The sequence below is a fragment of the Lotus japonicus genome, chromosome 3 (assembly GCF_012489685.1).
Source record: "Lotus japonicus ecotype B-129 chromosome 3, LjGifu_v1.2".
NCBI classification, from domain to species: domain Eukaryota; kingdom Viridiplantae; phylum Streptophyta; class Magnoliopsida; order Fabales; family Fabaceae; genus Lotus; species Lotus japonicus.
In genome coordinates, this window is record NC_080043.1 from 86,024,081 (window position 1) to 86,036,120 (window position 12,040).

The 12,040-nt window shown below is 35.6% G+C and overlaps 1 protein-coding gene across 3 annotated transcripts; it reads right to left on the minus strand.

The window, feature by feature from the left end:
- Positions 1-3,817: 3,817 nt before the first annotated feature.
- On the minus strand, positions 3,818-8,442 carry LOC130746831 (transcription activator GLK1). Of its 3 annotated transcripts, none has more exons than XM_057599572.1 (6): positions 7,399-8,426; positions 6,794-6,934; positions 5,704-5,994; positions 5,441-5,497; positions 5,141-5,251; positions 3,818-4,327 (listed from the first exon to the last, which is right to left on the minus strand). In XM_057599572.1, the coding sequence occupies exons 1-6, from the start codon at positions 7,867-7,869 to the stop codon at positions 4,178-4,180; spliced, it is 1,221 nt and encodes a 406-aa protein (XP_057455555.1). In that variant the 5' UTR covers positions 7,870-8,426; the 3' UTR covers positions 3,818-4,177. The 3 variants fall into 3 exon arrangements, with proteins under 3 accessions (XP_057455555.1, XP_057455554.1, XP_057455556.1); XM_057599571.1 differs by having other exon boundaries at positions 7,393-8,424; XM_057599573.1 differs by lacking the exon at positions 3,818-4,327 and having other exon boundaries at positions 5,407-5,497; positions 7,393-8,442.
- Between the last annotated feature and the right edge of the window lie 3,598 nt (positions 8,443-12,040).

Below are 12,040 nucleotides of genomic sequence, written 5' to 3' on the forward strand. Positions count from 1 at the left end.
GTACCGTGATTTTAACTTTACCGTATACCCAAATATTGACTATATGTATGAGCGGAATTGGGATCTCAAGCTTGGGAGGCACAAAGATAGGTAGTGTAGAGAAAGCACAATATAGTCAAAAAGAGGGACATTTTTTTTTCCTTTTCTTTTTTAAGTGCTTAGGTGAGGGCTCCTTTGGTATCTGAATTCCCAAATTAATTGGCGGGCCTACCCTCAATCCTTTGTTTTCATAGTTGGTTAGACAACAATGATGAAAATGTGCAAATATAGACAATTGTAAGTGGGAGTGTGAAAACTGGAAGCTTCAGAACCAATATTGTAGGTCTCTGCACATTTCTGACTCTTATTTTCCTGAAGTTTGAATTAGTTTTACAAGTTAACAGTAGTTGTTTAGACATGTCTAATTATTATGATGGTCTCGCTAGATACATCATGCAAAGCACTAAGGCCCTGTTTACTTTTGTGATCCAGAGTTTGGTTACCTAGTTCAACTATAAAACAATGTGATTTCACTGTAAATAGTAAATACATTTGTGTGGGAACCCAATTTAGGCATCTCAAATTTGGGTTTTGGGAGCTGCAAACCATAATCAAAATATAGTCCAAGTACAAATACAGAAATCAGAAGCAAAATGTGCCACAAGCAACCCAATCAAGTAAACTTAGTTACACTTACACCAACTTAGTGCATGTTTCACCATGACATAAATAAAATTCACCATAAGTCAAAATTACGATAAATATAAATAGTTTTTTTTTAATTTTTATGTTGTCTACCGTAATTTTAACTTCACTATAGTTATCAACCTTGTATCCAAATATTCAATAAGTCAATGCTGAAAAACATCTACATGCTGTCATGTAGAAAATCTGAAAATGCACTGTGGGCTAAGACATTTTTCCGTAAAAAATAATCAATTTCATTGCCCATGATGCTCCTAGCTCATCAATTAAAAAAGTAACAGTACAGAGAGAGTTGTCTATGCCTTTAAAAGAACAAGAAATTAAGTTAGCTGAATGAGTGGCATGATTAGTTAAAGGCAGGTTTGCACTTTTGATATTCAATTAGTTTTGGAGTGATGTTGAAGGAACAACAGTTTTTCACTTTAGACATTGTGGCGTGATAAGCGGGAAAACAATTGAAAAACAAAGGCAGTAGGAGAGTGTTTAGATTTTACAACTACTGAAGGAACATGCCTTTTGCCTTTTGGGATGGGTGGGTCAAGACTTTGACTTCAAATTTGACATATGATCCAAAACATTAGGAGAACTTATAAAAAAAATGTTTCTTAGACATTCAATTAGGGTGTTTCAGCTCCAAAAAAAAAATAGAAGAGAAATAAATAATACATTTTTTTTGAAATACGAAATAAATAATACATGTAACTATGGTGCGATGTGTCTCGTAAGATAACTCAAGGGGTAGGAGCTGGGGGACATATGAATTGGGTAGGGGGAGGTCCATGGATCGATTATTGGTGGGTGCAATTTATCTTTCCAATGTATCAAAACTGGTGTACACAAATATATTTGGGTTCATTTTTGTGATGTTTAAAACTTGAGATTATTTATAAAAAAACCACCATTTTTTTTAATTTTGTGATTGTAGCATTGTAGGTAGAGATGGCAAGGAAACCCAAACCCGCGAGTCCCGATATGAACCCGATCCGAAATTTCGGGCGAAACCCGATTTCTTTGTGTTTGGGTTTCACCCAAATTTTAAAACATGTTTGGGTTTGGGTGTGAGATTGATTAAACCCGAACTCAAACCCGAAGCCTTATGTATGTAATTACCAGCCCTTATATATATTATTAAAGTTACTAAGTAGGGTTTTCTTTAGAGTTACTAAGTAGGCTTATGTTCATGAACTATATTTTTTTCGTTTGTATTGGAATGATGATGATGTTTAATCAACTTATGTTCATGTTGTTCTCTTATGTACATGTTGCTTCCGGATCGATTTTTTGGGTTTTTTACCGGTTCGGTGCTCACATTGGGTTTTGGGTTTGGGTTCAGGTAACCCGAAACCCAGGGGTTTGGGTTTAACTTTTGCACCCATATTAAATTTGGGTTTGGGAGTGGAAATGGTCAAACTCGCATCCACGGGTCCCATTGTCAAACCTAATCGCATGTTGCAGCACAATTTTTTTTCCTACAAATATTTATTTTTGGACAGCGATAGTACGGCACTGAAGGCCCAAGTTTCCTGGGTAGGTTCCATGACAAAATTTATTGGGCCAACGGCTTAAGGTTCACAAATATGGGTTTTTTATTCGTTCCTGAAATTCACAACTATTTGAACAAAAAACCTTCTCATGATGGGAGCATGATTTTTTTTTGTTACAAGGAGTGCTAAGCCCAAGGAGCATGATATATTAATAATGGTAAATGTTGACAAAAACTAATTCAGAAGAAAATCAAACATAGAAAAATCATTTAACAACATTAAAATATCCTGCTCCCATCACGAAAAATATATTGGTAAGTGATTTTTTCTACATTTGATTTTTCTTCTAAATTATTTTCGGTCAACATTTAATATTAAAATGTCATGTGATTTTTCTAAAAAGGTCACATGATTTCATGGAGAAAAGAGTGAGGTGGTGCGGTCCACTAGTAATTTCATGTGTACTGCCGCATGTAATAACAAAAATTGAAAAAAGCAACGTAACCTATTGACTTTGACTTCCGTTCACAATGGGTGGAAAAGTTAACGTTAATGACGAAAAACAAAACGTCTGAAATTCAAGGGATGAGAAACCAACAAAAGAAATTATAAGGATCAAAATTGAGAACACAATATTTGCAGGGATGAAAAAGTCATTTAAGCCTTTTTTATTTCTTGTGTTAATTAGTTTTAATTTCCTAAGTCTAATGACATAGATCATATGTAACCCTAATTTTTCATTCCCCTTCTTTTTCACCGTGAAACTCGCGATGCCTGCTGCTTTCTCCTAACCAACACAACTTCCCATTTTGCCACTGCAACCATCCCTTCATTCTGCTATCAATCGCCGCTATGCCTACATCGATCCATCACGTAGCAAAGTTACAATATTGTGGATTTTTGGGTTGGTATAAGAAAGGGAGAGAGATGGTGGTACGGATGAAGCCAGAGATTTAAGCCTTTTTTATTTCTTGTGTTAATTAGTTTTAATTTCCTAAGTCTAATGACATAGATCATATGTAACCCTAATTTTTCATTCCCCTTCTTTTTCACCGTGAAACTCGCGATGCCTGCTGCTTTCTCCTAACCAACACAACTTCCCATTTTGCCACTGCAACCATCCCTTCATTCTGCTATCAATCGCCGCTATGCCTACATCGATCCATCACGTAGCAAAGTTACAATATTGTGGATTTTTGGGTTGGTATAAGAAAGGGAGAGAGATGGTGGTACGGATGAAGCCAGAGAAGAAAATGGATTGAATCTGGATGACTCCAACACTTGAAGGCTCAAATCGCATTATTACTGGTGTGATTTTAATTTGTTTCCGAATAAAAAATGTTTTGATTTTTTGTGTTGGGTGGTCTCATGGGTTCCACGTTTTTTTCGTTGGGAAGAAAAGGGTTTTGATTGGGAGCATGGATGCGAGTTTGGGATTGGGATTAATTGGATACTTTTGTATACATTCATAAGCATTCAACATCAAAACATGAGAATATTCCTATAATTTATATATAGTGCTTCGAGCCTAAACTTATAATGTTTGTGTCGAGGCTAATGCTAATTTTTTACGCTAGTCAACCATTTCCTGTAGTGACATAATATGATGACTAAATACCCACACATACACTAAACAAATCCAAAAGAAATGTTTGATCACTAAAGCACTTTATTGAGATTCCTCACCTTATTAGTCTAATATGATCATCATGCGTCCAATACAAAACTCACAGCCTCATAATTGTACACATTACACCAAATGGCTACAACAAAGACTTCAGTTGAAGCTATTCGTGCTTGATATAGCAACTAAAAAGGTTTTTACAGGTTATTTCTTCCACTCTTTCTGCTAAAACAAGCAAAATGAAGAAAGATGAGAAACAAGCACACGCATTTAACATGCAAGTGCAATAGAAGAGCTAGAGTTGAAAATTCGTCGAATTAGGGTTTTGTGTCCTTCCCACCGCGCATTGAGAAAAAAATCTCCCCGTATGGGATTGGCTTTAATTTCAAGCACAAGAGGGTGGAAGTCTGGGAACTCCTTGTCTCTGCAATTCACCAATGACACCATCAAGTGCTGGAGCTTTAAGGCCAAGAGGCAGTGGCAACCATGGTTTAGATAAAACATCACCAAGGGCTGCATCAATGCTTTCCTTTGACTGTCAAACACAAAACAATTATTATATTAACCATGAAATAATATTGATAATGCTCAAGCATTTATTTTAGAGAAAACAAATAACTAGTATATTTTGCATTTTCTTTTGTTTTTGCTAACGATACAAATGATGAAATTAGACTGCCCGTGAGAGCAATGTGAATCCAACAAACGAAACTTTGTTTTTATAGACGTGGACGAACAATGATGCGTTGTGAAGATAAGTAAGAAAATGATGGGAAAGGAGTTAAAGAAAGAGGGAAGGAAATTAACAAAACCATAAATTTATGGTGATTTATCGACCCGTTTAAAATGGAGGATTAATTCTGTACATTTATCTTGATTTTTTTTATAATTTACAATCTAATTAAAATATTTTAAATAATAGATTAAATGATACTGAAGCCTCTTTTTAATTTCATCAAGGCACCAGAACATTGCCCTAATTTTATTTGCATACATGGAAACATTTTTGCTTGTGTCTCCAAGTAAATGATTTGACTTGCCAAAGAGGCAAAGTGCGTTAACTATCAATATCAAGGTTACGTAGTTCACAATAAATCTTAGGTTTAGTTATGAGTTACAAGTCTTGTTTATTTGTATATATTTACTTTAGGAAAAAATATTTTTTACACCTTTTTTTTAAAAACACCCACTTTTATAGATAAAAGAAGGGTAAAAGATCCACAAAAATTATATGATTTTTTCTCGTAAATAAAAATGAAATACTAAAAAAAGTATGAAAATGAGAAAGGACTAAAATTTGTGATGAGAATTTAAAATAATTAAGGATCTAATATGAAGAAAAAATTACCGGATGAAAGTCGAAGAGGGGTGGTGGAGGAGGTGTTTGCCCGGCGAGGACGCCAATGGCGCGAGGTGGTGGTGGTGGTGGAATGCCCGGAACAGTTGGAGCTCCAAATCTCTGCATGTTTATTTGAATTATTTCCTCTATATAGTGAGCAGTGAAATACCAAAACTATATATGAATTTTGTGAGTAAATATGAAATAATTCTATACGGTAATTAAATTAATTAAATTGTTCAGAAAAGGATCTAAGTTTGGAAGGAGAAGACAACATGAATGATTCCAAAAAGTGGGGCGAATAGTCACCGTTGTTGTCAGAGGTTGTGGAAAACACGGAGTTCCTGGTGTTGGTGCGTTTGGAGCCTGTATCAATCAACAATAATAACTCTATTTAGACAAACAAATTACAAAGCATAAACTATATGGTATTGGTTGTTTTGAGAAAGTTTTTAAGTCCTGAGAATTAGCTATTGCATTTGGTGTCCAAATACAATGAATCAAGGGTTTGCAAGCAATTGAGCTAGATAGCGCTCAAATTATGTATGTGCTTGAAAGAGAAGAGAACTAACCCTTTGGTGCCATGCTGGTGGTGGTGGTGCATATGGTGGCGGTGGATGTTTAGGCCACATGTGCATGAAGGAGTGGTGGTCCATATGATGGCCCCAAACATGTAAAGGTCTAAAATGGTGCATTGGTGGTGGTGTCATGTGATTGGGAGGGAAACCCATGGTGGGTGCAACCCAAGGGTTTATATCTCTCTTCCCTGCTCCTCCTCCACCACCAAACACTTGCCTCCGTTGACTCCATCTTGCTGCTTCAGCGTCACGCGCTAGTAAATGCTTCCTATGCGATCGATATTTCTGCATCCACATGCAACTATATAGTTTAAAACTGGAAAAAAAAACATGTTAAGAACCTAAATCAATCCACACATAGTCAGAGATAGTGATATAAAAGAGAGAAATAAGTAATACGATGAGTGATATAGTTGAAAAAGAAAAAAGAGATAGTATGAGTGTCTCTTCACTCTTTATCTCACTCAACTCTTATGTTCACGCTACACATAATCGTAAAAGAAAATGAGATATGTTAATGCATCAAAACATTTTACTCTTTTTAAGACTTAGATTAAGTGAGTGTTTGAAAACTTTGATGGTTTTTTAATTTGAGGAAAATGATTTTCGCGGAAATTGCTAAATTATAGCATGTTTGAAAATCTTCTACAATTGACTTTGAAAATGAAATCAATTCTAGAAATAGACTTCTATAAATAACTTCTGCATTTTAGAATTGATTTTTATGAAAGAGAATTAATTCTGTTACAGGAGCAACTTCTGTATATGAAGGAAAAAATAATTATGATAAGATTATGAGTGAATCAAAACAAACATGTTGTAAGTATATATTGCAAATTTGAGTTGAGGCTACTCTTAGTCCTAAACACGTCCAAGCATTATTTAGAGTTCATATTTTTTTGGCGTTACATGCAAATTTCTATCTTAAAGCAAATTAAGCAACAAGCTATTCAATAGCTAAAGCAATTCTAGCTACAAAAATAAAAAGGAAAGTACTCATTTTGAGTCTTGTTGCTTGAAATTGGTAGAAGAGAATTGAAAATCAATATAGAAGGGGAGGAAGAAGAAGTTGAAGGATATATACTTGAAGGTGGCTAGCAATGTTATGGCGAGTGAGGCAGTCAATTCCCATAATCTCCAAAATCCTTGAAGGCACAGCCTTATCTACTCCAAGCTGTTCCACTGCTTGCACGAATCGCCTGTGCAATTCTGGTGTCCAATCCACCTTCACACAACCCAAGAAAACACAAAGCTGTTAGTTACTACAAATCAAAATCCGGCAAAATAATGAATCAGGTGTCAATTCTCACACACTTTTTTGCCTGGTGCATCTCTCTCTTTCAAAAACTTACAATACCCCGTGAGTTCTTTTCACATGCACTTTCAATCTGGCAACACTCATAATAGAGATAGAGACAGAACCTTACAGAAATACATAAACTTGTCTAAAACCTAATTAAGAATGCAGCGACAGCTACTAAACTCGCTGAATATATGTTTGGAATTTCTTCTCCAGTGGATTCCAGAGTCATAATAAATTCTAAGTAAAGCCTTTTATCAGTAGATAGCAACTTCTGAATTTCAGAATTGATTATAAGGAAAAGAAAAAGATCTAAACATATGCGCGAGCAAAATAAGAAGGCTAGCTAGCAAATACCAATAGTAATAATTATAGCTACTTACTTTCACCTTTCTCTTCCCTTGAGGATTCTTTGATTGAGCTGATGATGATGATTTTCTTCCTTTGTCACCTTCCTTAGGAGATGGATTCGCCTCGGCTGATTGGTCTCTTTTGCTCACTATCTCCTCAGACCCTGAATTGCTACCAGAAGAATCTGAAGAAGCCCCTTTATATTCTTCATCTTGTTTTTCCTTCTCAGTAACTAAACAATCATTCCTATCACAATCAGATTTGCTATTTGCACCCGAAACCGATAACTCAATATCGCTGCCACTGCTGACTGAGAACTCAGCAAGCATTTCCATGTTCACCTCCAGATCCGGTAAGACATCGATGCCGGCGAAGAGGTCGTCGAAGTCAATGCATTCCAACAAGTTCCCATCTGAAAGGTCAGCAAAGTCAACATGATGATGACCTTCTCCGATTGAAAAATTCTCCATGATCTCCATTGTGCTCTTCAAAGGCGACACAGTGAGCATGAATTCTAGTTCTTAAATTCCTCACTCTATTTAAAGCAACCTGAATTTGCCTATGAAATCACTAAATTTTGTAGGAATATTAGGTTGAGATGACAAAGTCTTTACAACATGTCTCTTAAGATGAGACAATTACAATAACATGTGAGGAAACTAGTTGGATTTTCACGTTGAAGGCAAAATCAATTCTGAGTAAAGTGGTGAGTCTGTGTGACAGAATTGATTCTGAAGAGTTCAACACAAATCCCAACACGCAAGCTATTGACCTAACAGTGCATGAAAGTGTAGTAAAAAAGGTGGGGAATGCTAAAAGAAGATGGGGAATTTCAACTATATGCAACAAATTCGGTTTACTTTTTTTGGAAGATGAATATGCTTGTGCAGGGAATGAGAGAGAACTGCAATTAATGGAATATGAAAATGGCTTTTTTTGGAAGGAGAGAGTATGTGTGATGAAGAGGTAGCTTGGATTTCTCACAACCACAACTTAGGTCTAGTATCAAAAGAGAAATTGTTTTATATGTTTTTTTGTTTGCGCCTATGCTACTTGCAGTGTTGGTCTGCATCTATTATATATTATACATTTTGGTTTTGTGGATGGCCTTTTTTTGGATCTAGAATGGTTTTTGAAAATTCAGGTGTGTGTGTTCGTGAATTTTTTGTGATTTAAATAATGAAATTTTTCGAAGGTGAAATGGATATGTATGAAGAGAGAGAGAGAGAGATTATTTGTCACTCTGCTGGAAGTTGCAAAAAAACAGTGGAAAATGAAAGGGATGTGTTGTGTTATTAGCCATGTTGATTGATGTGTTGGTGGACAAATTGACCGATGTATTAATTTGCGTTCCTGCTGCTTAATGGATAATGTATATCTTGTTTCCATGATAATCAAAAAATTGGAAACCAAGTTTATTAATTACATGGTTTCTCAATACTTGTTAGCTAGCACATTGTACTTCTACTGTTACTTTGACGGATCATTGATGAATATTCCTCAAATAAATGTCTTGAAGGAAAACTCTTCGTCAACACTCAAAAGAGCATAAATACTAATGATAATTTCTTTTACACTTTTGTTAGCGTCAAGAAAAAAATATTGGACTATGTCTAGCTAATTGGGTCATGGCTAGCCAAAATACTTGGGTTTGGTTAATTGATCCAGCTAATTGACTGTTGTTCTATGTGGTGTTTGGTTCTATGATGAAAAGGCTCAATCATTTATGAGAAAATATTATAATGTGTAATTTCTAAAATTCCTGTACTTTTTTTTTTTCTCCAAACAAACAGAATTTCAATTTAAACAAGAGACGTGAATTTCAAAAAAAAAAAAAAACAAGAGACGTGAAGTCTCAATTACAGCAGAATTAATCTTACAGGGTTAGGGCATCCGCAAATACATTAGAGCAAAAGGCCACCTACCGGAGCTTTTCATTCTCCTAACATATTAGGACCATGATAATTTGGTAGTCTCAATTAAAATTTGGAAGACATAACTCAACTTAAAAACTAGTTTAAAAGTTGATGATTATCTTCCGTATAAAATGACTATCTTAGTCAACGTGAGACTTCTCAATGCACCTCTCGCGTCCAGGGTATGACATATGGAGTAGGAGATATGCAAGAATGAACATCATATCTACGAGTGCCTTATGCACATGTGGTTTCCACTTAACGGATCTTAGAATATGCTTTGGTACCATATAAGAATTTGGGAGACTAACTTAATTCAAAAGCTAGCTTAAGAGTTGAGAATTGTCTTTTCATATATAAGACCATTTACAATGGTTTGTTTAAATTACACACTCTCAACACCACTTTTTTTCTTGCCAACACTCCACATCATCTTCTCTATCCAATTCAACACTCTCTCAACAATTACCCACTCCAATGATTTTCATTCAACACCCTACCCCACCACTCACCCTACCCCACAACTTTTTTATTTCATATTTTTATTTAATTTTATATTTTTGTTTTTATTATTTACATAAAATTACAATTATTGTTTTAAATTAAATTAAACAATAAACACTTAACAATTTAATTTTTTTTTTAAATATAGACAATAATTTATTTTATTTCCTTAACTTATAAATGGAAGACAACAAACTAAGCACACAATAATTTATTTTATTTTCTTAACTTAAAATGCAAGACAACAAACTAAGCACACAACACACAAATAACGTAATTAGTACGATACAAATCATCTTCAATCACGAAACATTTGCAAACTTTGTCCATATGTGCTTCACTAGATCTGCTTGCAGTTCGTGATAAACATTCGAATCACGCAACTCGGATCTAGCACGCACATGATTTGCAAAAGCGGGTAACACCTCGGTCGAGTATGGTTGCGGTGTACTAGATCCACCTTCCCCAGATTGTTCAAAATCGGTCCAACGTTGAGCATATGAATCTCGTTAATCCTCAACAATCATATTATGTAATATGATGCATGACCTCATAATGATACCCAAATCAGCTATGTCCCACAAACGAGCTGGTTCACGGATGATTTTAAAACGAGCTTGAAGCACTCCAAATGCATGTTCGATGTCCTTCCGACATCCCTCTTGAACTTGTGCAAACAACTTATCGGGTTCACTTTGAGGAAGTCTAATCGATTTGACGAAAGTTGGATAAGAAGGGTAGATACCATCAGCTAGATAGTATGCCATATTATAGGGACGTTGATTCACAAAGAAATTCACAGTTGGAGCCTTTCCCTGTTCCACGTCATCAAACACTGGTGACCGATCTAGAACGTTTATGTCGTTCAACGTTCCCGGACTTCCAAAAAAGGCATGCCAGATTCATAGATCATGAGATGCAACTGCTTCAAGAATAACTGTTGTGGTTCCTTTATCCCCTCTACTAAATTGACCTTCCCATGCTTTAGGACAATTTTCCACTCCCAGTGCATGCAGTCAATACTCCCGATCATGCTTGGGAACCCCCGCATTTCACTAACATGTAGTATTTTTTGCAGGTCATCTTCGGCTGGTGCTCTAAGATACTCTTGCTCATACAATCGTATGATTCCTTTACAGAATCTACGTAAACACTCCAGTGTTGTAGTACCTCCTATTTTGATGTACTCATCGACTGCATCTGCTGCCACACCATATGCTAACATTTGCATTGTTGTGGTACATTTTGCTAAGGGTGATATACCTTCTTTATTGACTGCATCAACTCGCTGGGTGAAGTAGTTATCACTACTTGAAAGGTCCGCAACGATTCGAAGGAAAACATGTTTTTGCATCCGGTACCGACGACGAAACATTGCATCGTCATATGTAGGCTCATTGGCAAAGTAGCCGTCAATTAGCCTTTGGTTTGCCGCTGCATGATCTCTACTGACATATTTTCTACTACGAGGTGCACTATCTTCCAATATTTTGTTTCGACGCTCTCTAAATCGGTTGAGTATATAAGCTTCTTCAAGTTCAGAATTTTGAAGGTATGTTGCCATATCAAAAGGATTTTCACAAGGATTTTCAAAAGGATCCATTTGTTGTGAAATTCGAAGTAGATTGGAAGAGATTTGGGATATTGGTACATCAATAGATCTATGAATCCATATATATAAGTACATTGAATGGTGGACACTGGCGAATTCGAAATAAGTTATCAACTAGAGTTAATAATCGGAAAAGGACTAGATTCGAATTGAGTGGAACATATTCAAACACAATAACCCATACATTAAAGCCAAACACTACAGACTTGACACCACTGACAAATTATTAAAGCAAACACTACAGACTTGACACCACTGACAAATTATTAAAGCAAACACTACAGACTTGACACCACTAGCGGATTCAAAATAAGTTATCAACTAGAGTTAATAATCGGAAAAGGACTAGATTCGAATTGAGTGGAACATATTCAAACACAATAACCCATACATTAAAGCCAAACACTACAGACTTGACACCACTGACAAATTATTAATGCAAACACTACAGACTTGACACCACTGGCGGATTCGAAATAAGTTATCAACTAGAGTTAATAATCGGAAAATGACTAGATTCGAATTGAGTGGAACATATTCAAACACAATAACCCATACATTAAAGACAAACACTACAGACTTGACACCACTGACAAATTATTAAAGCAAACACTACAGACTTGACACCACTGACAAATTATTAAAGAA